Here is a 27,367-nt window from a genome sequence, read left to right as displayed (position 1 = left end):
GATTTTTACAAACAAGTCTACGTTGTTATTGGGATGTCGATGGGAAATTATTTGCAAATCAGCAATGGTTGATATGTGTTTGTGTGTGTGTGTGTGTATCAGAACGGGGGAGTCTCTGCGCAGCTGTCCCTACCTGGCCGTGTGGTCTCTGGACACGGTGGTGGAGATGACGTCGCCCTGCCCCCTGCTGGACGTCCTGGTGCATGAGCGCAGCCTGAGCCGTGGCCTGCCCTACACCTGCCCCCCGCCAGAACAGTTCTTCAAACCCACTACATACAACTTCGGCAAGTTATACACACACACACACACACACACACACACACACACAAACATAAATACACAGACATACACACTGCAAGAGCCTTTTAGACAAGGGGTAGGCAACTAGATTCAGGGCCGAAGCTTGTCGGAGCGGATGATCGGGGGGCCGGAATATCATTATAATAATGTGTACACTACAAATTGACCACAACTAATCCCCAAAAGAGATTGTATTTAAAAATATATATAATTTCATACCTTGATTACATTTTTATTTGTGGGAACAGTCTTTTTTGACCAAAAACGAAAATCCCTCGCTAATGAACCTGTTGCCGACCCCTGCTTTAGACACAGCACCCCCACAGTAAAACATTTTATAAAGGACATTGCTTAAGTTGAGAAGAGGACTATGTTCAGAGACATTTGTTGCACTGAGTAATTGGAAATATATGTAGCTCTTTGGAGCCATTGAGGTCAGTTTTGTAAATGTCTTGATGACATGATGCTAATTTGTATTTCTCCTTGAAACAGATGCAACATGTTTGCTCAACACTGGCCTCGTGCACCTAACTTGCTCTGGGTATCAGAAAGAGGTGAGTTAACCCTAGTTGTCAGGTACAATTCATGTTAATCGTGTGTCACAATAAATTGGCTATAAATCTTATTGTCGTCATAGTCCATACAGTATAATTTTATCTTAGCAAAAGACAGTTAATGTGATTCCCATCTCAGACTCTGAGCTTCCTGAAGAAGGCTGTTCCCTGCTCCAGTGACGTAATCTCAAACAGCTACTCCCGCTGCCTGATGTCTGGCCTGCTCTCCTCTCGCCTGGCTGACGTGCAGCCCTCCACCCTCTCTCAGGTACACACACACACAGGTCGCTCCTTTTTGCTCTACCAGCTTTCTAGCGTCTAAACGTTTAGGAACTATTTAATTCCGTGTGGATGCACTACGTGTTCATGGATAAAGCTCTGTGGTGAAGGCATTTTGTAAATGGGCCAAACACTCTCCCTCTCTCTGCTCAGGAGGAGCAGTTGGACGCCATCTTGTCCACGGCAGTAGAGACTAGCTCCCTGGGCCTGATCACTGGCTGTATCAAACAGTGGACCGCTGAGGGTGAGACACCACAACACTCACACTGACACCCTGTTAGTTAGATCAACCCTGGCTGCGTCTCAATACTTAACGGTGGCCTCCTTTCCTCATCTCCTCTAGTACATATACACTGATCAGAAAAAACAGGACAGGTGAAAACAATAATGGTGGAAGCTGGCCCAGAATTTGCTCGCCAAGCCCAGTTCACTCACATCCGTGCAGATGGAGGAGAGGGAGCCAGTTTAGGTTATTGAGATGCACCCCTAGAATGGATTTCTCTAAAGTAACATGGTGTTGTTGGCTTTAACAGAGCAACCAGGCTCTGCGGTGAACCTGCGCTACATTCTGGAGTGGGCCTGGGACAAGGTGGTTCACACCAAGGAAGAGCTGGACGGCATATGTGAGTTTTCTTCTACTACAGTGATTAGTATGACACTGGCTGTCAACGCCGCTCTTGTTGAACTGGTTTACATAGATTATATAATACTCGCGGCTACGTATTATCTTGGTAACTGTAGCAACTTGTAGCTCTGTTTTAGACAATTTTTTATGAATTCCAGAAACATTTATGGTTTTCCAATATTTTCTTGGCGCAATCAGATTTGGGATGTGTTTTCTGACTTCCATCTTTCCTAACTGTGCGTGTCTCTCCCCAGGTGCTCCCCTGTTTGACAGCTCGTCTAACTTCACGGACCCCCAGACCCTTCAGCTGCTGCAGCGCAGCCAGAGACTACTGGGGAACCTCAGCACCATCTTCCACTGTCTGCTGAGCGAGGCACAGGAACTCACTCAGAGAGGTAAAGCCCGAGGGGCACTGTTGTAAGGGGCCCGTTTGTTTCAATGGGAAGCTGGGCAGGGGCATCAAACCTTTTGAGAGGGAGAGACTGGGGCATACCATGTCGTGAGGTTTCAGTTTGGCTTCATGGGGATTTTCTGTATACAGGTTTGCTGGGACTCATCAATAAGAACCTGGTGTCCAGCCTCATCTCCCAGTACGCCCAGGTGGTCCTCTGGTTCTGTCGGACCGGACTCCTGCCCGAGGGCTCCGGTAAGACCGTGTGCTGTAGCAATTCAAACATCTGTCGTGTTGAGGTCAGACCATATTCCAGGGAACCTTTTGGAGACTGTAGTCTTCAGACCACTTTCATTATGTACACCAAAAGTAGTGCCCTTCATAGGAACAGACGTGTAATTGCCCTCCCCTGTCCTCCAACCAGATGAGGACGCTGTGCAGATCTCCAGGCCGTTCTACAGCTACTCTGTTATCCAGAAGTACTACACCATCCGCAGAGAGGAGCTGCAGCAGCTCTCCAAGTGAGTGCTGTTCACATCAGGCCGTTTACCTGCAAGAGCTGGTTCAGGACTGACAGGAAAACACCTCGACACAAGACTGGAAAAGTTTAACTTAAAAGTTATTTTGTTATATTATATACAGTATATTTGATATGAAGATAATTTTGTCTGTGATATTAGTGTCAATGTTCTTGGTGTTCTTAGGGTTATGCACCATAAAGGAGCACTACTGCAAATTAGACTGTTTTGGAAAACAATATTCAGAATTAACCATCTGCGTCTTCTTCTCAGGGGGAAGTGGTGTGCAGATTGCCTGATGATTGACGGCTTGGTCGCCCAATGCGGGGATCATTTGGTTGACCTGTGGAAACGGGACGAGGGTGGGACGGGAAAGTATCCGCCCCCTACGCTACACGTAAGCATTTGGTACCTTTGCATACGCACTCACTCGCACACAGCCAAATAATGATCACAGTCCCACCTTGAGCCGACGCTTTGACTGATGTCATGGAATTACATTCAGATGTAGAAACAAACGTAGGTTTTGTTGATGTTTATCTGCTCTCTGCCGTCCACAGGGCCTGCTGGATATTTACCTCCTGGAAAACATTGATGAATCTGCTAAGCACGCCATCGTATCCTTTTCTACTCGGTTTCCCACCGTCCATCTTACTTTACCACATATTCATATTACATTTACATTTTACATTTTAGTCATTTAGTAGACGCTCTTATCCAGAGCGACTTACAGGAGCAATTAGGGTTAAGTGCCTTGCTCAAGGGCACATTAACGTCATTTAGCAGACGCTCTTAGCCAGAGCGACTCACAAATTGGTGCGTTCACCCTATAGCCAGTGGGATAACCACTTTACAATTTGGGGGGGTTAGAAGGATTACTTTATCCTATCCCAGGTATTCCTTAAAGAGGTGGGGTTTCAAATGTCTCCGGAAGGTGGTGAGTGACTCCGCTGTCCTGGCGTCGTGAGGGAGCTTGTTCCACCATTGGGGTGCCAGAGCAGCGAACAGTTTTGACTGGGCTGAGCGGGAGCTATGCTTCCGCAGAGGAAGGGAGCCAGCAGGCCAGAGGTGGATGAACGCAATGCCCTCGTTTGGGTGTAGGGACTGATCAGAGCCTGAAGGTACAGAGGTGCCGTTCCCCTCACTGCTCCATAGGCAAGCACCATGGTCTTGTAGCGGATGCGAGCTTCAACTGGAAGCCACTGGAGTGTGCGGAGGAGGGGGTGACGTGAGAGAACTTGGGAAGGTTGAACACCAGACGGGCTGCGGCATTCTGGATGAGTTGTAGGGGTTTAATGGCACAGGCAGGGAGGCCAGCCAACAGCGAGTTGCAGTAGTCCAGACGGGAGATGACAAGTGCCTGGATTAGGACCTGTGCCGCTTCCTGTGTAAGGCAGGGTCGTACTCTCCGAATGTTGTAGAGCATGAACCTGCAGGAGCGGGTCACCGCCTTGATGTTGGCGGAGAACGACAGGGTGTTGTCCAGGGTCACGCCTAGGCTCTTCGCACTCTGGGAGGAGGACACAGCGGAGTTGTCAACCGTGATGGCGAGATCATGGAACGGGCAGTCCTTCCCCGGGAGGAAGAGCAGCTCCGTCTTGCCAGGGTTCAGCTTGAGGTGATGATCCGTCATCCATACTGATATGTCTGCCAGACATGCAGAGATGCGATTCGCCACCTGGTTATCAGAAGGGGGAAAGGAGAAGATTAGTTGTGTATCGTCAGCGTAGCAATGATATGAAAGGCCATGTGAGGATATGACAGAGCCAAGTGACTTGGTGTATAGGGAGAAAAGGAGAGGGCCTAGAACTGAGCCCTGGGGGACACCAGTGGTGAGAGCACGTGGTGCGGAGACAGCTTCTCGCCACGCCACTTGGTAGGAGCGACCGGTCAGGTAGGACGCAATCCAGGAGTGAGCCGCGCCGGAGATGCCCAGCTCGGAGAGGGTGGAGAGGAGGATCTGATGGTTCACAGTATCAAAGGCAGCAGACAGGTCTAGAAGGACAAGAGCAGAGGAGAGAGAGTTAGCTTTAGCAGTGCGGAGAGTCTCCGTGACACAGAGAAGAGCAGTCTCAGTTGAATGACCAGTCCTGAAACCTGATTGGTTTGGATCAAGAAGGTCATTCTGAGAGAGATAGCAAGAGAGTTGGCTAAAGACGGCACGCTCAATAGTTTTGGAAAGAAAAGAAAGAAGGGATACTGGTCTGTAGTTGTTGACATCAGTGGGGTCGAGTGTTGGTTTTTTGAGAAGGGGAGCAACTCTCGCTCTCTTGAAGACGGAAGGGACATGGCCAGCGGTCAAGGATGAGTTGATCAGCGAGGTGAGGTAGGGGAGAAGGTCACCGGAGATGGTCTGGAGAAGGGAGGAGGGGATGGGGTCAAGCGGGCAGGTTGTTGGGCGGCCTGCAGTCACAAGTCGCAGGATTTTATCTGGAGAGAGAGGGGAGAAAGAAGTCAAAGCATAGGGTAGGGCAGTGTGAGCAGGACCAGCAGTGTCATTAGACTTAACAAACGAGGATCGGATGTCGTCAACCTTCTTTTTCAAAGTGGTTGACGAAGTCATCCACGAGAGAGAGAGGAGGGGGGAGGATTCAGGAGGGAGGAAAATGTGGCAAAGAGCTTCCTAGGGTTAGAGGCAGATGCTTGGAATTTAGAGTGGTAGAAGGTGGCCTTAGCAGCAGAAACAGATGAAGAAAATGTAGAGAGGGAGTGAAAAGATGCCAGGTCGGCAGGGAGTTTAGTTTTCTTCCATTTCCGCTCCGCTGCCCGGAGCTCTGTTCTGTGAGCTCGCAATGAGTCATCAAGCCACGGAGCTGGAGGGGAGGACCGAGCCGGCCGGGAGGATAGGGGACACAGAGAGTCAAAGGATGCAGAAAGGGAGGAGAGGAGGGTTGAGGAGGCAGAATCAGGAGATTGGAGAGAGAAGGATTGAGCAGAGGGAAGAGATGATAGGATGGAAGAGGAGAGAGTAGTGGGAGAGAGAGAGCGAAGGTTGCGGCGGCGCATTACCATCTGTGTAGGGGCAGAGTGAGTAGTGTGGGAGGAGAGCGAGAGAGAAAAGGAAACAAAGTAGTGGTCGGAGACATGGAGGGGAGTTGCAGTGAGATTAGTAGAGGAGCAGCATCTAGTGAAGATGAGGTCAAGCGTATTGCCTGCCTTGTGAGTAGGGGGGGACGGTGAGAGGGTGAGGTCAAAAGAGGAGAGGAGTGGAAAGAAGGAGGCAGAGAGAAATAAGTCAAATGTGGACATAGGGAGGTTGAAATCCCCCAAAACTGTGAGGGGTGAGCCATCCTCAGGGAAGGAACTTATCAAGGCGTCAAGCTCATTGATGAACTCTCCAAGGGAACCTGGAGGGCGATAGATGACAAGGATATTAAGCTTAAATGGGCTAGTGACTGTGACAGCATGGAATTCAAATGAGGAGATAGACAGATGGGTTAGGGGAAAAATTGAGAATGTCCACTTGGGAGAGATGAGGATTCCTGTACCACCACCCCTCTGACCAGATGCTCTCGGGGTATGCGAGAACACATGGTCAGACGAGGAGAGAGCAGTAGGAGTAGCAGTGTTTTCAGTGGTGATCCATGTTTCCGTCAGCGCCAGGAAGTCGAGGGACTGGAGGTTGGCATAGGCTGGGATGAAGTCAGCTTTGTTGGCAGCAGAACGGCAGTTCCAGAGGCTGCCTGCGACCTGGAACTCCACGTGGGTGGTGCGTGCAGGGACCACCAGGTTAGAGAGGCAGCAGCCACGCGGTGTGGTGCGTTTGTGTAGCCTGTGCAGAGAGGAGAGAACAGGGATAGGCAGAGGCATAGTTGACAGGCTGTAGCAAATGGCTACAAAAATGCAGAGGAGATCGGAATGAAATGAGCTAAGCATCTGGGAGCAGAGAGAGCAGGGCCTCCCTCACCAAAAACTTCTACCTCAGAAACTAAAATTGTTTCACTGAACCACCCGAACAAAAACTCTCCCAACTTCCACCTTTAGAAATCAGAATTGTTGTGAACCACAGCGGTTCAATGTTTAAAGGAATAGACTCAACCCACTTTATTCAACTATGACACTATAGCTAACTAGCAAGCTAGCATCCAATAACAATAACACACCGTATAGCACCAACACTTGGTCACAACAAACCACCAATAGTGTGATAACACACTAAACAGATCATTCGTGTCTGTGTCAAGTTCCTTTCATGACGCAGCAATGATTAGACGTTGGCTAGCTAGGACAAGTATATTGTATTTAGCTACTACCGTACAGTTAGCTAGTCGTGTTGGGTAGCTAGCAATGGCCACTGTGTTGACTTTGTTTGAAGAACGGCTAGCTAGCTAGCTTCGTGCTACACCCGGCACACAATGGCTATTGTGTTGACTCTGACTCTGTTCGAAAAAACGGCTAGGTGCTACAGCCGGCACTGCCAAGACACAGTAACTACCCACAACAACCCACGATGCCTAGCTATGACGCCGTAGCTAACTTGCAAGCTAGCATCCATTAACACACAATTTAGCATCAATACTTGGTTACAACAAACTGCCAAGAGTGTGTTAGCACACTAAACAGATAATTCAAGTCCGTGTCTAGTTCCTTTCATAACGCAGCAAAAATTAAACGTTGGCTAGGACTACATTAACATTGGAAACAGCTCTCCAGCGTTGCTAATCGATACCAGTAGCTACCCGCTAGCTAGCTAGCCTCGTGCTTCGATACTAACCTACAATTACCTACGGAAACCTACAATAACAACAATACTAACCTATAATAAATACAATACCTAACTACAGCTAACTACCTACCTACGATCTAATACATGGTTAAGCTTTACTCAACACCATATGAGAAGCTTACCTCCTGCTTACCTCCAGCTAGAGAAAACACGACCTCTCCCGACAATCTCCTTTCATATCAGGGAGTTGGTTTGATTTGATTTGCCGAGTCCCCTCCTTACACTCCTAACCCACACTCTAGCACCTGGACTCACCTGGGTTCACCACACATGCACACCACAGTATAGTGAGACAACATTCCCCGCACCCCCCATTCTGTGTGTGAGCCTTAACCCCACCCCCAGGTGATCTACCTGCTGTTGGATGTCATGTACTCCTTCCCCAACAAGAGCGGGGCGTCTGTGGAGTCCTTCCCCACCGCCTTCGCCATCCCCATCGGCCTGGTCAAGCTGGTGCAGGGCCTCTGGCTGCTGGACCACCACGACCACCAGGTACACACACACACACGCAACAATTGATGAGCATTGTCATACACTCCCATGTGGAATTTGTAATGTACACAGAGTATACCAAACATTAGGAACACCATCCTAATATTGAGTTGAACCCTCCCCTTCCCCGTTTGCCCTCAAAACAGCCTCAATTCGTCGGAGCAAGATGTCGAAAGCGTTCCACAGGGAGGCTGGTTTATGTTGACTCCAATGCTTCCCACAGTTGTCAAGTTGGCTGGATGTCCTTTGGGTGTCGGACCATTCTTGATACACACGGGAAACTGTTGGGCGGGAAAAACCCAGCAGCGTTGCAGTTCTTAAAACAAACCGGTGTGCCTGGCACCTGCTACCATACCCCGTTCAAAGGCACTTAAATATTTTGTCTTGCCTATTCATCCTCTGAATGGCACACATACACAATCCATGTGTCAATTGTCTCCAGGCTTAAAAATCCTTCTTTAACCTGTCTCCTCCCCTTCATCTGCACTGATTTGAAGTGGATTTAATAAGTGAGATAAATAAGGGATCATAGCTTTAACCTGGTCAGCATGTCAATGAGAAAGCAGGTGTTCTTAATGTTTTGTGCACTTAGTGTATACTGTTATATTTTATAGAATGATTCATTGGTAGATATTGGTAGTGCTAAAATGGTGTCCTCCAATTGACCTCTTCCCTTTGACCCTTCCAGAACTCCCTGGAGCTGCTGCTGCACCCGGCCACCTCCCCGTCCCTGTGGGGCTGGCAGCACAGCCGCGTCCTGCAGGCTCTAATGTGCCAGGGGCAACACGGAATCGCCCTGCGCTACCTCCACGTCATGAAGCCCCCTCTCTCCTCCACCGCTCAGGCCCAACTCTGCCTCTCCGTGTTGCTACACAACAGGTGCGTGTGTTTCCTGGCATCCTTGCTAACAGTGACTGCATTGTGAGTTTGGATAACATAAACGTGTGTCTGTGTGTAATCTCTCTCCTCCCCTTCATGTGTGTAGGTGTCTGGTGGAGGCATGGACCATGCTGAGGCAGCACTCCAACCGGCTGAACGCGGAGGAGTTGTTACGGTTCCTCTACGAGACCTGTCAGGAGCTGGGTCTCATGAAGGAGCTGCTCAAACTGCCCCTGGGCCTCGCTGAGCAGGTACGATGCCATGTTCCCCCAGGTTTCCTTTCTGACAGGGAGACTGAAACCAGTTGAAGCCAAATTCTTTCAGGCAGGCAGCAAACAAATGAGGACCTGGGCATTTAGAAATTATACAGAACAAACATATAAACGCAACAATTTCAAAGATTTTACTGTTACAGTTCATATAAGGTAATCAGTCAATTGAAATAAATAAATTAGGCCCTAATCTGGATTTCACATGACTGGGAATACAGATGTGAATATGTTGGTCACAGATACCTTTAAAAAAAAATAAAGTAGGGGCGTGGATCAGAAAACCAGTTAGTATCTGGTGTGTCCACCATTTGCCGCATGCAGCATAGAGTTGATCAGGCTGTTGATTGTGGCCTGTGGAATGTTGTTCCACTCCTTTTCAATGGTTGTACGAAGTTGCTGGATATTTTGTAAGTCACTCTGGATAAGAGTGTCTGCTAAATGATGTAAATGTAAATATTGGCGGGAACTGGAACACGTTGTCATACACGTCGATCCAGAGCATCCCAAACATGCTCAATGGGTGACATGTCTGGTGAGTATGCAGGCCATGGAAGAAGTGGGACATTTTCAGCTTCCAGGAATTGTGTACAGATCCTTGCGACATGGGGCTGTGTATTATCATGCTGAAACATGAGGTGATGACGGCGGATGAATGGCACGACAATGGGCCTCCGGATCTCCTCACGGTATCTTTGTGCATTCATCGATTTAAAATGCAATTATGTTCATTTTCCGTAGCTTATGTCTGCCCATACCATAACCCCACCTCCACCATGAGGAACTCTGTTCACAACGTTGACATCAGCAAACCGCTCGCCCACACAACACCATACATGTGGTCTGCTGTTGTGAGGCCGGTTGGGCGTAATGCCAAATTCTCTAAAACGTTGGATGCGGCTTATGGTAGAGAAGTGAACATTCAGTTCTCTGGCAACAGCTCTGGTGGACATTCCTTCAGTCAGCATGCCAATTGCACGCTCCCTAAAAACTTGAGACATCTTTGGCATTGTGATGTGTGACAAAACTGCACATTTTAGTGGCCTTTTTTTGTCCCCAGCACAAGGTGCACCTGTGTAATGAGCATGCTGTTTAATCAGCTTCTTGATATGCCACACCTGTCAGGTGGATGGTTTATCTTGGCAAAGAAGAAATGCTCACTAACAGGGATGTGAACGAAATTTGAGAGAAATAAGCTTTTTGTAGCGTATGGAACATTTCTGGGATCTTTTATTTCAGCTCATGAAACATGGATCCAACACTTTACATTTATATTTTTGTTCATTATATATTTCCTAAATATATTATACCATTTAGCGAACGCTTGTATCCAAAGTGACTTATAGCAGTGAGTGCACACATTTTGGTATTGGTGGCCTCAGCGTGAATCAAACCCAGAACCCTGGCGTTGCTAGCTGCATGCTCATCATTACAAAAGACAGTCATTGTGTTTAGACGTTGTGCCTGTCCCGTCCTTGAAGATGTTGTGTGTGTGTGTGTGTGTGTGTGTGTGTGTGTGTGTGTGTGTGTGTAGGAGAGCTTGGAGAAGTTCCTACAGGGTACCGGGGGTCTCCACAACAGAGAGCTTCTGATGGTGCATTACCTGCAGCAGGCTAACTACGTCCCCGCCCTGCAGCTCAACCACACCCTCAAGATGAACATGGTGGTACGTACACATTTACATTGAATAACCTTCAAATAAAGCTCTTCTTATTAATTAATGCACTTCATCATGCTCATAGCAAATATACAACGAGAAATGCAGTAAAAAGTTGGAATGAGAACAATACAAGTGTTAGAAGTAAGTAAAAAGTAACACAAACAGGTTACGGTTGTATTGAGACGATGGTTGCATTATAGTGTGGTGATGCTGTATATTTCCATACATTTTTCCATTCCGTTCATGTATCGGTTCTCCAGAATGAGAGGGATCCCAAGCTAAAGGAGAGAACACACACAAGGAACTCTATCCTGGACCAGTACGGGAAAGTTCTCCCTCGGGTCCAGAGGAAGCTGGCCACTGAGAGAGCTAAGCCGTACCACCACCCCTCCACCATCCTCAGAGAGGGTACGGGATCTCACACCTCCTAGCTTCTCGTTACACTGCTCTGTTGACACACTTTCAGTGGTCAACAGACTAGAATACACTTGAATTGGATGTTGATGATACTTTTGTTTGGATTCAACCAAGTGAATTGGATTGGAACAAGTGTGTTTGTGTCAAAGCATTCCATTCTGTGGAACAAACTATGACCTTCAGCCGCTGTTTTGGATGCATTGACTCCTTTTGTATACAGCCGATGTGTTGCATGTTTTTAACGTGACCCTTGACTTCCTTAATGATGTGGGTTCTTCCTACAGTGTCACGACCGCAGCCGCTGTCGACGATCGCCAAGCGGTCGGCCAATGAGAACGTGCTGACCAGAGCAGCGTTCATCAACAACGTCCTGTTGAAGATCGAGGAGGTGTGGGTGGGAGAGAACCCCGCGCCCCAGTCCTCCCCACTCAAGAGGTGAGACCGCTCAGCCCTGTCCCAAACCCACCCCTATCCTTTAGTTTGGCTCTGACTAAGATGTGAATGGTAAGTGGTAGAGATGGGTTTTCCACCACTGGGTTTTTGTATCTCTGTTCAGTTTGGTTGAATGGTTGTCCTCTCTCCATGCCACCCAGTCCCAGTGCAGCAGAGGTGCTGTGCCCCAGCCCCCGGTTCCCCTCCCGGGGTCTGCCCGAGGCCTTCGTGGGCACACCCATCACCATGACCTCCAAGAGGAAGTCCAGGTATGACACGCGGGGCCAAACTCTAACTTGAAATTCATTATACGTTGATGTCAATGGGAGATTTTGGTGGAAGTTCTAGTTATGTACACGTTTCTCAAGTGTGTACTTGTATGTAAGATACTCTATTGTATTAAGGGGTGTGACGGGATGATTCGATACAATCTGACATGCTTTCCAAACCTTCCCTCCTGTTCCTGCCCCCAGGCTGCTGGACATGGTGGTGCACCCCTCCTCTCAGACCACCCCCCCAGAGGGCTCACGACCACTGCTGACGCCCCACAGGGTGGCCACCTCCTGGAACACCCCCAAAAGCATCAACAAGGCCCCCGAGCTTAGTCTGCTGAAGACCCCACAGGTGATCAAGGTGAGACACCGACCAAGGGGAAGGGCATCGACTGTCACCACTGTCACACAGGCTCTCACATCCAAGGCGCTGTTGACGCTCACTGGCACGGTGGTGACCAGACATCCCCTAGTTTTATAGGATTTCCAAGCTTGGTTGGAAATTAACTCCAACTAGAAGTCACATGGTCTAGGATACCACTGTGACTGAGACATGAGCCTGCCTGCTGCAGTCGGATACCATTGTAACGTTTCCTCCATTTGAAATAATTTGTTTGTGTTTGAACCCCACTGACTGTCTGCATGGTTGTGTTCTCTTCCCGTAGCGAGCGCTGGCGGCGTCTGGCCCTGTGTTCTCGGCCTTCACCCCCCAATCCATTCTGAGGAGCAGCTTGCGCCCCACCCCCGTGGCCACCCCCACTGCCTCCCTTGGGCGCTCTGTCACCCCCCCACCGCGCCCCAAGGAGAGCCGCATCACCTTCATCGAGGAGATGGCCATGTCAGAGAGGGGCCCCCTCCGCTGGAGCAATGGGGTAAGACACCTGGACCGCTGGGCCTCATTTAGCAACATACCAGTAGAATTTTGAGATTACTTATTGTAAACAAACATGTACCGTTCAGATACTTATCCCTTGTGTGTTAATGATTTTTGTTATTTTGTACAGATCTCAACAGAGAATGAAATTAGTCTGCTGACCAGAGGCTCCCCACTGCCCAAGGCTGGACTGGCGGCCTGCACCTCACACCCTGCTGCTGCTGCTGATGATGATGATGATGAGGAAGAGTTGGAGGAGGATGAGGAGGAGGTGAAAGTGACACATGTGAAGTTCCTCCCACCACCGGTCCGCGAGCCCTCACCAGAGAATGGAGAGTCTGAGAGTGGCTCCTCTGTCCAAGAGGTCGTTGTATTAACCACGTTGCCGGGCGTGTTGCCAGGACGACTCAGCCTGGGTCTGGAAACTAGCCAGGCCTCTGTCCTATCAACAGACACCACCCTTGAGTTCCATGATGCACCTCTCCCTGAAGACCTGGAGAACGAAGAGGAGCTTAAACAGCTAGCCAATGAGGTCATAGATGAGGAGGAAGTGGTGGTTAACCTCAAAACTCCAGCAGAATCAGAAGTCCAGCCCCCACAGGAGGAAATGCAGCCTGCAGCAGCCAGTGAGCCAACTCTCTTCCTGTCTGTGGAGGAAGGGCAGGAAGAGGACCAGGAAGTAAAGGAAGAGGCAGTCAACAACCAAGAGGAAGTGGCTGTAGATCAGGAGCCAGACCAGGAAGTAGAGGAGATGGAGGTCAGCCCCAAACAAGAAAAGCCTGAGGCTAAACAGGATGAGGAAATTGTAGCGGAACCAAGGCTCACACAGGAAGTAGAACTGACTCCTGACACGGAAGTGGTTGAGGAACTTAACCTTGGCCAGAATGAGAAGCCCAACCCTGAGCCTGAGGTGGAGACTGCAGTGCTGCCAGAGGTGGTGGTGGTGGTGGAGGAGGAGACTCCTAAAGAGGATGAATCACAACCCACTGCACCAATTGAACCTTTGGAACCTGTGGAAGCCATGGAATCAGTGGAAGCCACAGAATCCGTAGAAGCAATGGAACATACAGGTGAGGGTTCCACCCCCTTTAGGAAGATCTTACAGCCACTCCAGTGGCCAAATTAAAAACATTGCATTCGTGTCCTGCTTAGTTTCAGCTCTGTGAATATATAGTGTGTCAAATTCTTCTCCCAGGAGTAGTCTGAGGCAAAGGGAACACCCAAATTGAGCGTGCATTCAGCACAAGGTTGAGGTTGTCAATTGGAGGGATGGGTTAAAATGACCCAAGACGATCAAAAACGTTAATGGTTTCTTGCACAGTTTAGAGCTTCCACACTGAACAAGCCATTTGAAGTGATTTTTACTTTGATCATGTGCAGAGGGCCTGTGAGTGGAGCTCATTGCAGGGAAATCTGATATAACCACAGTGGGAAAAGCTGACAAAGCTATACCTAACAACATCGGATATGAAGCTTAGATGAGTTATTCACAGGGAAGACTGATCCTGATGCAGTTGATTTTAAACATATGCATAATGATGATGACCTTGTTGACCCGCTCCCACCCTCCCTCCTTGTAGATCTGGACGAGTTTGTGGAGTGCCATCTGTTTGGCAACGACCTGTCTCCGCCCCTGACCCACTCGGGCATCCACGAGACTTCTGACAACTGGACTTCCTTCAACAGGTAAAAACACATCCCAACAACAACATTGGGTGTGTATGTTCTTACAACCATTCATTGATATTAAACCACTCTCCCCTGTGCAGTGAGCCGGAGTGTGACGTGGCAGAGGAGGACGAGCCTGCCACTATAGCCGGCCCCCCGGCCCTCACCACCCAGAAGTCTGTTGGGTCCGTAGCCTCGTCAGACCCCACCAGCACTGACTCCGACTGTGAGTGACCTCTCACCTCTTGCTCATGACCTTTACCCCTTGACCCTAGGTCGTGCGATCAGAGATCTAACACAGGCCAACTGAACAAGCTACAACCACAAAGGATTATGTGTTCTGATTGGCAGCAGTGGAGTTGGCGCCTCTCGGGCCAATAACGACCAATAATGGTGTGGAATGTTCAGAATAGCTTGTTACTTTCTGTTGTCCTGTATCAGTGACTCTGTGATGGATCTCTTCCCTCCTCCCTGTAGCTGTGGTGAGCCTGAATGACAGTGAGGAACTCTCTAGTGCTGTGTCGGAGGATGAAGAAGAGGAGGAGTCAGACGCCCCTGCTGAGGACTCGGGCAGTGAGGTGGAGATCATCGAGGAGGTGCAGGGGAACGGGAGGCAGCGAGCCCCCCTGCCGCCCCCCTCGCTCTTCCTGGACCAGCTCCCGCCCCAACAGCCACAGCCCCAGTTCCTGCCTGACCTATCGGAGCAGGACGCAGCCGTGCTCTCATTGGTCACCCCAGAGGCAGACCTAAAGGTAAAGCAGTGACTGTCATATGATATTCTAACTCATGCATATAAGCAGTGTGTAGACCTAAATACTGTGGGTGACTGTTGTACAACTTTTAACATCTCGTTTTGTGATTGTTAATCTAGATTGTGCTCTATCAAAGTCCTCATGTGTGTCTCGGTGTGTTTCCCCTACAGATGTTGGAGGATGACATGGACGGGGAGGTGGTGATGATCAGGCTGGGGGCAGGAGGAGACGAGGGAGTGGGGGTCTGCTACACAGAGCTGAAGCCCTCCACCACCCTGCTGGTTCCTCTGGAGCTTTTGGAGGAACAGGGGCAGGCCCTGGCAGACGGAGTCCGCCTGGGGCTAACCGAGGTGGGAGAAGGCAGTGAGCCGGACGTACCCCCCTCTGAAGCCCACAGCAGCTTCGCTCTTTTACTGGAGGCTGAGGATGGGGATGCAGACACTGTACCATTGGAGGTACCACTAGAACCCACTGAGCATCTGACCGCAGAGGGAGCATCTGACAAGCCTGCTGCCGACCCGGAGGTCATCTGCCTGGGCACAGACGACCAGGACACCCCCCTGGCTGAGGCTGATCCCCAGGAGGACCAGGGGGCTGAGATGGACAACATGGAGGCGATCATGAATAGCTGGAAGGAGGCAGAGACTGGTGGAACTGAGGCCATGTCGGAGGAGAATGTTCCTCTAGTCACAGACGTCCTGCCTGAGTCCTCAGAGGCGGTGGCTGAAGACGAACTGACCGGGACTGAACCAACCAGATCAGCTGGAGATGTTGACACAGACCATGTAGAAAAGCCAGAGCCAGATGAGATCCCTGCTGACTCTGAACCAGCTGAAGCAGAAGAGCCTTCACCAGTCCTGGATGAGAACGAGCAGCCCAGCGGAGCGAGGGAGGGAACAGAAGAGGAGGAGATGAAGGCCGACGTCGTTGAGCTGGATGCTGAGGCAGAGATGGAGGAGCCCGTCTCTGTCCCTGCAGACCAGCCTCTGCCTCAGGTAGAAAGCAACGGACCCATTCAGTCAGAAAACCATGAACCTGCCCAGGGAGAAGCCATAAGCGAGGTGGAAGCCATATTTGAAGAAGAAACCACTCAAACCGCAAAGCCCTCTACTGCAAGTGGGGAGGAGAGGGAGCCTGTCAAGCCTCGCAACATCCAGCCTGAGTCTGTGTCTGAAACATCGGAGGTCAGGAAAGCCCCGTCCACCCCGACGGGCAGGGCCACCATGCAGAGGAAGACGGTGAAGTTCAACTCAGTGGAGCCACAGAGGCCTGGGTCAGAGGATGACGAGAGGCTGGCGGGGCCGACTGAGATGGAGACAGTCTCTCAGGTCCCGGCCACACCCAGGCGGATCACCAGGAGTGGCCGGCACGGCCAGGACTCCAGAGTTCCCGTCACCCCTCGACGGAGCGCCCGGAAAACCGAACCCCAGCCAGAACCCCAGCCTCGGAGAGAGGAGGAGAGGAAAGGAGAGGAACAGGTCTCGGTCCTCATCACAGACGCCGCTGTGGTCAAATCCAAGCCCACCCCGGCCAAACGCCGCACCCCACAGAAGGCCACTCCGAGGATGGGAACCCGGCGGACCAGGAACACCCAGGTGGGGAGCGAAGAGGAACCAACAGCCATGGATAAAACCGCCAGCGAGGGGTCAGCGCTATCTGTTACACGCAGCGTTAGGAAGACCCGAACTGGAACCAAGACCCCAGCCACCCAGACTCAGCCAGCGGTCCCTGAGGAGCAAGAGAACCAAAAGCAGCCCAGCAGTCCAGGCAGGGTGACCCGCAAGTCGACCCGCAGGGGCGTGACCCTCGCCCTCTTCACCCAGGAAGAGGAAGTGTTCACCGTGACCCCTCCCCGCAGCCGTAGGAAGACGAGGGTTGAAGGCACCGCTGAGAAGACGAAAGACGCCCCTGTGTCGTTCTGTCGACCAACCAGGAGCAGTCTCTGGAACCACCAGGAGGAGGACCTGCTCCTGTTGGAGACGCCACTGGAGGTGGACTCCGGAACGCCCGTGGCCGATGCCCTCATCCAGAGACTCCGCGACGAGGAGGCCAAACGGGAAGTGGGCGAGACCTTGGTCATCACAGAGATGGTGCGAGCCAATAGAGGCACCAAGTCGCTGGGTCAGCGGGGGCCCCCTCCACCCCCGATGGGAGAGATGATGGTGCCCGAGGCTGACCAGGGAAGCCCTGTCAGGGACTCGTTCATCTACTCACCACCTCGAAGGAGAACTAGAGGTAAGGAGCTCCACGTTTTCACCACAATCAATCAAACAAATGTATTTTATAAAGCCCTTTTTACATCAGCAGTTGTCACAGAGCGCTTTACAGTTACCGGGCCTAGACCACAACGTCAAACTTTGTAGAGGAATATTTATGTTTTGGCTGTCTCTTACGTTTTGCATGACCTTTTGTTTGTGACAGGTAGGAGAGCAGCGTCGCCCGGTCAGAATGACGTGTCTGCGCCACCCGTTACTCGTACCAGGCGACCGGACGCCAGCGCAGCACACCCTGCTAACGAGGTCAGTTGATAACATCCTTTAGACTGAGACTAATGTTAGACAAGACACAGGACTGGCCGCGTTTCATTTTCCTCCATAGCCTCCATGGTGATGATGATGGCTCCAGCTATCCCTCCAATACAATTAGTGGTGCCTTTGCCATATTGTGCTCAACGATCCCGCGCTCTCAGATTTGTGAACACGGAAGGCGCTAGGGGTTGAAATGGAACGGGGACATGGTCATTAGGTACACGTCAGGTTGCTGTTGCAAGTCATATTCAAGCTTGGTCTGCTGTGTATCTTCCTGTTGCTCAGGACAAGAACTCATCAGGAGACGATGTGGAGATTGAGACGGCTGCTGCTAAAACCAGAACAACCAAGAGACGCACAACCAAGTAAGTCCTCTTGACATACAGCCCTCTGTTTTCTCTCTATTCAAAGCAGTTTTGTGTATTTCTTCCCCTGTCTGTCCTCAGAATAACACACCATCTGCAATGTGAATGCTCCCACCCCACTCCCTCGGCTGTGTTTGTTCCAAAAGTCACAACGAGATGACCTTTTCTCTCTTATTTTTCCTAACTTACCCTCAGGCCCAAAGCAGCCCCCGCTCCCCCTCCCCCAGCCAAGGTGGATCTGATCTCTCCCATGCCCAGCCCGGCCGAGCGCGCCACGAGGAGGAGGAGGAGGGTGGTGGAGGAGAACGACGCCCCCCGGATGAACCTCCGCAAACGAGTGCTGGAGGCCGTCTTCCCCAAACCCGTCACCCGCAGGAAGAAGCTATGATCGGATGCCATTTCCACCCTGAACAAACTACAGCGTCAACTTGGAATCTTACAGAACTAATGGGGGTGCATCTTCTTGTCTCCTTTCCTTCATCTGAACTGCTCTGAAAAATAGGATAGGGGAAAGCAGTACGGTGCCTACTGGGTATTTCCTTTCCAATACACATCAATGCAGATGAAGGAAAGGAGACAGGGAGGAATCCACTTTAGACTATAGAGATGCACCCGTGGACTGGACTCTTATCCTTCCTGGAAGCACTAACTCTACTCTGAGGAAGTGATTTTATTCTCCTCTTTCTTTTAAGAACTTTTGCAGCCTGCTGTTTTATATTTAAGAAGAAAAACAAACAAGTGGAGAACATTTTTTTAAAATGAATAATCAGATTTAATTTTGGAGATTGATATAGTAATTCTATATAAATTATTATCATGTTTACAGGGAGGAAGACATGTATTTGAACACCAAAAAAGAGTCTGATTGGTTTTTATTTCTGGAGAATTCGTGCATTTCTATAAATTGATGGCTATGTAAATGGTCTCTTTTGCTATGTTATGAATAAAGTTGAATACTTGTGAATGATCTGTTGATTTTATTTGAAGTGCAGAGCCGGCCCTAGCCACTAAGAGACCGCTAGGGGGTCCCGACCCCAATTTTTATTGATAAGGGTCTCAACTTACTGGGGGTTAGTTACTCTCACTCAGATATTAAATTAATATGGCATAAGAGCGTTTGCTAATGACTAACATTTTAATGTAAATAAGTCAGGGCAAAATGTGTAGAATTGCAGGAAGTTGACTCTAAAACGTTTTATTCTTTTTATTTTTTTGCCGTCAAGAGGTGGGCCCCCAGAAGGCTAGGGCCGGCTCTTGTAGCTTTTCAACAATGTTTGTCTCATAATCATATTGCCAATGTCAGCCTTAAAAGACAATTTTGTAAAGTTCATTGCTTTTTTTCGAATGATCAATGCACACTAATTTGGATTGTTTGGGGTTATCTTCCTATAATGTACTGTATCACTAACATGTACATAACCTGCACAGTGAATCCACTGGGGGTGATGAGGCTTGTTGGCTTGTTTTAAGGTCATTTGACCAGCCAAATGCTATTTTCAGATGAATGTAGAATGTCTTATTTTCAATTACTTTGACAATATGGTAAAGCTTAATTATTTCATTAAAAAGTGGCTGAACTTACTGATTTAGTCTCGGTTTCAATCGTCCTCATTAGGAAATGCAACTGAGAACAAGATTTGGGTCTTTGAGGCGTGCTTTGATGTGGGTGTTCGCATGTGGGAAGCATTTGTACATTCACTCTGCCAAAACAGTACACAGTTAGTCACTCACCCTGCTAGATAACTTTAAACAGTCCAACCTGGTCTTGTCTTGAAGTAGCTTAGGCTAGCTGGCAAGCTAGACAATTTATTTTTGTCAATTAGCTTCAGCAGGCGGGTGTGCAACCATGGTTTGACTTTGGATAGCCTATCTGTGGGGCTAGTTGGGGACGTCAATATATTACACAATGTAAACGGGACAATATTTTCATGTTGCACACTTTTAGTTCTCATTAAATGCTTTCAATATTTGTATATGAATTTCTACAATGTATAGTTTGTTTGAGGTTTTGTCATAAACATTTGGAGCTATTGAAATGTTTAAATAGTATCCCATGTACACTGTAATTTACTGATGGTCCCTAGCTAGCGCCAAAGGGTCAGTGTGCTGAGCATTACAATCGGGTTGCATGCAGCAGCGCTCTGAATGAATGATTACTTGGGTGCTGTGGGAATGTGGGCAGAATTGTAAATAAACCCAACCCAAAGAATTGATGTACCCTTCATTCCGTGACATACCTTTTCTTTCTTGTAATAATCTCGCAAATCTCCGTTTTTGATGACTGACTTTGACCAAAATTAATCCTATTTACACTTTAGTACATTTTGACTAGAATAAATGTTTCTGATTTACCAATGACACATAGGCAGTTTTCAACTAGGGAAGTCGTTTTTTTGTTTTTTGTTGTTCTTCAAGACTGGAGTTGTTGTCTCTGTCCAATGTTCTGCTATTGCCAGTAAGCACTAAGCAGCATGTACTAAGACTGGATCCTGGATGGCTAGTAACCTTGATTGTGTACATTTAGTAGTGGGACACAAGTATTTGAATTGTCACACTAACCAGGTTTCCATCTAACCTTTATGCGAGTAAAGTACATGTTGGTTAAAAAATGTCATGACGGGCCTGATGTAAACAGACATTTGTCGGTAAACTTTCTAAATGTGGACAAAACAAAACACACTAGACAGGGTGGGATCTTTTTGTGTCGGTAAAATGTATTATGCGAGAAATGTCGGTGGAAGTGCTTTTATGCGCAAATATTGATAGAATAACCATATCAAAGTCAACTTTGAGTCACGCACGCGATGACGTGTGGTCCTCCTACTACAACTCGTCGGGAAAGCATGCAGTTTATTAGGACACTAATTAAATAAATTATGAACTTCACAGGGTGGTAAAAGTGAAAGGTGATGAGCTTGATGCTCCTTTCCAATAAATGTCGAGGTTCTTATTCTGGTGACATCATCGATGCTTGGCTGTCGTTTGAAAAAAAATCTTGCTCTTTTGTCCATAATCTCATGTAGGGTATACCCGCACTGTATCTGCTATCTGTCGAGTGGGCACACTCTATATAATGCAATTTTTGGGGGGGTGAGAAAACCATCAGTAGAGTTGAAAATGTGATAAACTCATTAAACTTGTATTTTTTATTCGGTACATGGGAATTTAACAGCAAAAGGTATTTTTATGTGCACTATGTCATCACGCACAGCCTTTTATCAAGTCAATTTGATAGAAACATCTGGTGGGAATATGCAAAAAGAATTATGCAGTTTTTAGAATATTTGCATGAAAATCTGTCACCAATTGGATGGAGACCTAGCTATGGACTCATGAACAATTAAGATCAGGGTCAGGTCTAGCTAGAGGTTTTACATAAGAGCAAAGGGGCCAATCATGAGCCCTGGGACTGTATCCACAAAGTGTCTCAGAGTAGGAAATTGGTCGTAAATGCTGAGAATAGAGACAATTTACTCCTAATCTTATGGGTCAAAATAAAAGCTATGCATAAAGCCTCTTTAGCCATAAGATTCCCACCTAGTTAACACATTTAGGAGACCTCATGAGCAGGGGCAGACTTAGGGATTTGGAGGTCCCGCCCCCCCCTCCTATTTTTTAAATGGGTTTTATAGTTAAGATGTAATTTAACTGTAAAAATGTATTACCTTTTAATGTGCCATGAACACAACCGGTCATTATGTTTTTATCTGATTGTCACTTCAAAAAGTAGGTTACCTTCGCACGTTCATCCAAAATAATTCCAGCATCCGAACAGTGCACTGTGCACCTGCCAACTTTCCTTCAATTCGTAAGAGGCTGAAACTATCTCACCGGAGAAAGCATCCGAGCGGGTGAAACATGATGATGTCAGCCCCTCTGTCTTACTGTTTGTAGCCTGAGTATGACATTCCATACTATTTTTGTCCAGACAGCATCAGATACGTGGGCTACACATACAGTGCCAGTCAAAAGTTTGGACACACCTACTCATTCAAGGGTTTTTCTTTATTTTTTACTATTTTGTACATTGTAGAATAATAGTGAAGACATCAAAACTAAGAAATAACACATATGGAATCATGTAGTAACCAAAATAGCGTTAAACAAATCTAAATATATTTAATATTTGAGGTTCTTCAAAGTAGCCACCCTTTGCCTTGATGACAGCTTTGCACACTCTTGGCATTCTCTCAACCAGCTTCATGAGGTAGTCACCTGGAATGCATTTCAATTAACAGGTGTGCCTTGTTAAAAGTTAATTTGTGGAATTTCTTTCCTTAATGAGTTTGAGCCAATCAGTTGTGTTGTGACAAGGTAGGGGTGGTATACAGAAGATAGCCCTATTTGGTAAAAGACCAAGTCCATATTATGGCAAGAACAGCTCAAATAAGCAAAGAGAAATGACAGTCCATCATCACATTTACATTTACGTCATTTAGCAGACGCTCTTATCCAGAGCGACTTACAACTTTAAGACATGAAGGTCAATCAATCCGGAACATTTCAAGGACTTTTTTAACTTTACGTTTCTTCAAGTGCAGTTGCAAAAACCATCAGGCACTATGAAAAGAAGACTCAGAGTTACCTCTGCTGCAGAGAATACGCTCATTAGAGTTAACTGCACCTCAGATTGCAGCCCAAATAAATGCTTCACAGGGTTCAAGTAACAGACACATCTCAACATCAACTGTTCAGAGGAGACTGCGTGAATCAGGCCTTCATGGAAAGAAACCACTACTAAAGGACACCAATAAGAAGAAGAGACTTGCTTGGGCCAAGAAACACGAGCAATGGACATTAGACCGGTGGAAATCTGTCCTTTGGTCTGATGAGTCCAAATTTGAGATTTTGGGTTCCAACCGCCGTGTCGTTGTGAGACGCGGAGTAGGTGAACGGATGATCTCTGCATGTGTGGTTCCCACTGTGAAGCATGGAGGAGGTGTGATGGTGTGGGGGTGCTTTGCTGATGACACTGTCTGTGATTTATTTAGAATTCAAGGCACACTTAACCATTATGGCTACCACAGCATTCTGAAGCGATACGCCATCCCATCTGGTTTGCACTTAGTGGGAGTATCATTTGTTTTTCAACAGGACAATGACCCAAAACACACCTCCAGGCTGTGTAAGGGCTATTTGACCAAGGAGAGTGATGGAGTGCTGCATCAGATGACCTGGCCTCCACAATCACCCGACCTCAACCCAATTGAGATGGATTGGGATGAGTTTGACTGCAGAGTGAAGGAAAAGCAGCCAACAAGTGCTCAGCATATGTGGGAACTCCTTCAAAGACTGTTGGAAAAGCATTCCAGGTGAAGCTGGTTGAGAGAATGCCAAGAGTGTGCAAAGCTGTCATTAAGGCAAAGGGTGGCTACTTTGAAGAATCTAAAATATATAGTTTGATTTGTTTAACACTTTCTTGGTTACTACATGATTCCATATGTGTTATTTCATAGTTTTGATGTCTTCACTATTATTCTACAATGTAGAAAATAGTAAAAATAAAGAAAAACCCTTGAATGAGTAGGTGTGTCCAAACTTTTGACTGGTACTGTACACATGTCCTCTGCCTTGGCGACAATGGCAGTATTATCAGCAGTACCTGTCTTTTTACTAATAATCTAGACATACTGTACATGTATTAGTATCTCTTGCGCTTTTGACAATGATTTCACGAGGCCTATTTCACAATTATATGCCTAAATACTTATAACCACAAGGCTAATAAATGTTTTTCTTTTGATTATTTAATTACCTTCATCGTGTTATTTCATGTTATCCATTTGGAGAATAACAGCGCCGGAAGAAGATGGCTGCCGTTTTACAGCCCTCTAACCAATTGTACTATTATGTGTGTTTTTCCGCGTTATTTGTAATTTATTTTGTACATAATGTTTCTGCCATCGTCTCTTATAACCAAAGAGAGCTTCTGGATATCAGGACAGCGATTACTCACCTCGCATTGGACGAAGACTTTTTCTTCAACGAGGCGTTCGCGAAGGATATTCTACAGACACCCAACAAGGCCCAGATCCCCGTCATTCGCGTGAGGAAGAGACGGAGATATCGTGGACGCAGATCCGGGTGCTTTGTAAGGATCCGACGGCGAGCGAGTAAACTGCCTCTCCCATCAATCCTATTAGCCAACGTTCAATCTTTTGAGAATAAAATTGACGATTTAAGATTACGGTTATCCTACCAACGGGACATTAAAAACTGTAATATCTTATGTTTCACGGAGTCGTGGCTGAACGACAACAATGACAACATTCAGCTAGCAGGCTATACGCTACATCGGCAGGACAGAACGTCTGACTCTGGTAAGACAAGGGGCGGCGGTCTGTGTATATTTGTAAACAACAGCTGGTGCACAAAATCAAATACTAAGGAAGTCTCGAGGTTTTGCTCGCCTGAGGTAGAGTATCTTATGATAAGCTGTAGACCACACTATTTACCAAGAGAGTTTTCATCTATATTTTTCATAGCTGTCTATTTACCACCACAAACCAATGCTGGCATTAAGATTGCACTGAATGAGTTGTACAAGGCCATTAATCAACAGGAAAACGCTCATCCAGATGCAGCGCTCCTAGTAGCCGGGGACTTTAATGCAGGGAAACTTAAATCCGTTCTACCTAATTTCTACCAGCATGTTAAATGTGCAACCAGAGGGGAAAAAAACTCTAGACCACCTTTACTCCACACACAGAGACGCATACAAAGCTCTCCCTCGCCCTCCATTTGGCAAATCTGACCATAACTCTATCCTCCTGATTCCTGCTTATAAGCAAAAACTGAAGCAGGAAGCACCAGTGATTCGAGTTAATAAAAAAGTGGTCAGATGACGCAGATGCTAAGCTACAGGACTGTTTTGCTAGCACAGACTGGAACATGTTCCGGGATTCTTCAGACAGCATTGAGGAGTACACCACATCAGTCACTGGCTTCATCAATAAGTGCATCGATGATGTCGTCCCCACAGTGACCGTACGTACATACCCCAACCAGAAGCCATGGATTACAGGAAACATCCGCACTGAGCTAAAGGGTAGAGCTGCCGCTTTCAAGGAACGGGACTCTAACCCGGACGCTTATAAGAAATCCCGCTATGACCTCCGACGAACCATCAAACAGGCAAAGAGTCAATACAGGTCTAAGATTGAATCATACTACACTGGCTCTGACGCTCGTCGGATGTGGCAGGGCTTGAAAACTATTACAGACTACAAAGGGAAGCACAGCCGCGAGCTGCCCAGTGACACAAGCCTACCAGACGAGCTAAACCACTTCTATGCTCAAGCTCGAGGCAAGCAACACTGAAGCATGCATGAGAGCACCAGCTGCTCCGGACGACTATGTGATCACGCTCTCCGTAGCCGATGTGAGTAAGACTTTTAAGCAGGTCAACATTCACAAGGCCGCAGGGCCAGACGGATTACCAGGACGTGTACTCCGAGCATGTGCTGACCAACTGGCAAGTGTCTTCACTGACATTTTCAACATGTCCCTGACTGAGTCTGTAATACCAACATGTTTCAAGCAGACCACCATAGTCCCCGTGCCCAAGAACTCTAAGATAACCTGCCTAAATGACTACCGACCCATAGCACTGACGTCTGTAGCCATGAAGTGCTTTGAAAGACTGGTCATGGCTCACATCAACAGCATAATCCCAGAAACCCTAGACCCACTCCAATTTGCATACCGCCCCAACAGATCCACAGATGATGCAATCTCTATCGCACTCCACACTGCCCTTTCCCACCTGGACAAGAGGAACACCTACGTGAGAATGCTATTCATTGACTACAGCTCAGCATTCAACACCATAGTGCCCTCTAAGCTCATCACTAAGCTAAGGATCCTGGGACTAAACACCTCCCTCTGCAACTGGATCCTGGACTTCCTGACGGGCCGCCCCCAGGTGGTAAGGGGTAGGTAACAACACATCTGCCACACTGATCCTCAACACGGGGGCCCTCAGGGGTGCGTGCTCAGTCCCCCTCCTGTACTCTCTGTTCACCCATGACTGCATGGCCAGGCACGACTCCAACACCATCATTAAGTTTGCCGACGACACAACAGTGGTAGGCCTGATCACCGACAACGATGAGACAGCCTATAGGGAGGAGGTCAGAGATCTGGCCGTGTGGTGCCAGGACAACAACCTCTCCCTCAACGTGACCAAGACAAAGGAGATGATTGTGGACTACAGGAAAAAAAAGAGGACTGAGCACGCCCCCATTCTCATCGACGGGGCTGTAGTGGAACAGGTTGAGAGCTTCAAGTTCCTTGGTGTCCACATCACCAACGAACTATCATGGTCCAAACACACCAAGACAGTCGTGAAGAGGGCACGACAAAGCCTATTCCCCCTCAGGAGACTAAAAAGATTTGGCATGGGTCCTCAGATCCTCAAAAAATTCTACAGCTGCACCATCGAGAGCATCCTGACTGGTTGCATCACCGCCTGGTATGGCAACTGCTTGGCCTCTGACCGCAAGGCACTACAGAGGGTAGTGCGTACGGCCCAGTACATCACTGGGGCAAAGCTCCCTGCCATCCAGGACCTCTATACCAGGCGGTGTCAGAGGAAGGCCCTCAAAATTGTCAAAGACTCCAGCCACCCTAGTCATAGACTGTTCTCTCTGCTACCGCACGGCAAGCGGTACCGGAGTGCCAAGTCTAGGTCCAAAAGACTTCTCAACAGCTTCTACCCCCAAGCCATAAGACTCCTGAACAGCTAATCATGGCTACCCAGACTATTTGCACTGCCCCCCCACCCCATCCTTTTTACGCTGCTGCTACTCTGTTAAGTATTTATGCATAGTCACTTTAACTCTACCCACATGTACATATTACCTCAACTACCTCAACTAGCCGGTGCCCCCGCACATTGACTATGCAACGGTACCCCCCTGTATATATAGCCTCCCTACTGTCACTTTATTTTACTGTATATATAGCCTCCCTACTGTCACTTTATTTTACTTCTGCTCTTTTTTTCTCAACACTTTTTTGTTGTTGTTTTATTCTTACTTTTTTTGTTTAAAATAAATGCACTGTTGGTTAAGGGCTGTAAGTAAGCATTTCACTGTAATGTCTGCACCTGTTGTATTCGGCGCATGTGACCAATAAAATTTGATTTGATTTGATTTGATCACGTTGTTAAAGAATATGTCTAAATTGGGAATGCCTATAAATTGGGCAATTCAAGGCATCTAGGGCAGGGTTTCCCAAACTTTGGTAAAAAATAAAAAGTATTGTATGTTTGTTTATCAAAATCAATGCTACTTCTTGTAACCAATTAGATGGGTTCATGCAGGTGACTGACTGATCGTGTATGTCATGGAGGAATCCTCACTA

The 27,367-nt window shown here is 47.9% G+C and overlaps 1 protein-coding gene across 1 annotated transcript in view; it reads left to right on the top strand.

The window, feature by feature from the left end:
• The window catches only part of LOC121545066 (protein ELYS), a 34,333-nt gene extending 14,123 nt beyond the window's left edge, over positions 1 to 20,210 (top strand). Inside the window, exons 10-36 of the mRNA XM_041855432.1 lie at positions 103 to 284; positions 793 to 854; positions 994 to 1,122; positions 1,287 to 1,377; positions 1,667 to 1,756; positions 2,013 to 2,153; positions 2,300 to 2,404; positions 2,574 to 2,670; positions 2,941 to 3,064; positions 3,228 to 3,284; positions 7,739 to 7,885; positions 8,574 to 8,764; positions 8,871 to 9,015; positions 10,568 to 10,699; positions 10,954 to 11,101; positions 11,395 to 11,545; positions 11,704 to 11,811; positions 12,016 to 12,175; positions 12,480 to 12,686; positions 12,819 to 13,758; positions 14,269 to 14,374; positions 14,458 to 14,582; positions 14,834 to 15,108; positions 15,279 to 17,343; positions 17,530 to 17,627; positions 17,922 to 18,001; positions 18,197 to 20,210. Coding sequence (XP_041711366.1) covers positions 103 to 284; positions 793 to 854; positions 994 to 1,122; positions 1,287 to 1,377; positions 1,667 to 1,756; positions 2,013 to 2,153; positions 2,300 to 2,404; positions 2,574 to 2,670; positions 2,941 to 3,064; positions 3,228 to 3,284; positions 7,739 to 7,885; positions 8,574 to 8,764; positions 8,871 to 9,015; positions 10,568 to 10,699; positions 10,954 to 11,101; positions 11,395 to 11,545; positions 11,704 to 11,811; positions 12,016 to 12,175; positions 12,480 to 12,686; positions 12,819 to 13,758; positions 14,269 to 14,374; positions 14,458 to 14,582; positions 14,834 to 15,108; positions 15,279 to 17,343; positions 17,530 to 17,627; positions 17,922 to 18,001; positions 18,197 to 18,389 — 6,349 coding nt within the window. The 3' untranslated portion in view covers positions 18,390 to 20,210. The remainder of the gene's footprint in view (positions 1 to 102; positions 285 to 792; positions 855 to 993; positions 1,123 to 1,286; positions 1,378 to 1,666; positions 1,757 to 2,012; positions 2,154 to 2,299; positions 2,405 to 2,573; positions 2,671 to 2,940; positions 3,065 to 3,227; positions 3,285 to 7,738; positions 7,886 to 8,573; positions 8,765 to 8,870; positions 9,016 to 10,567; positions 10,700 to 10,953; positions 11,102 to 11,394; positions 11,546 to 11,703; positions 11,812 to 12,015; positions 12,176 to 12,479; positions 12,687 to 12,818; positions 13,759 to 14,268; positions 14,375 to 14,457; positions 14,583 to 14,833; positions 15,109 to 15,278; positions 17,344 to 17,529; positions 17,628 to 17,921; positions 18,002 to 18,196) is intronic.
• The last annotated feature ends 7,157 nt before the right edge of the window (positions 20,211 to 27,367 follow it).

The sequence above is a fragment of the Coregonus clupeaformis genome, chromosome 29, assembly GCF_020615455.1.
Source record: "Coregonus clupeaformis isolate EN_2021a chromosome 29, ASM2061545v1, whole genome shotgun sequence".
Classification (NCBI taxonomy): domain Eukaryota; kingdom Metazoa; phylum Chordata; class Actinopteri; order Salmoniformes; family Salmonidae; genus Coregonus; species Coregonus clupeaformis.
Note: the sequence above shows the minus strand (reverse complement) of the source record. Positions and strands in the feature narration are given on the sequence as shown.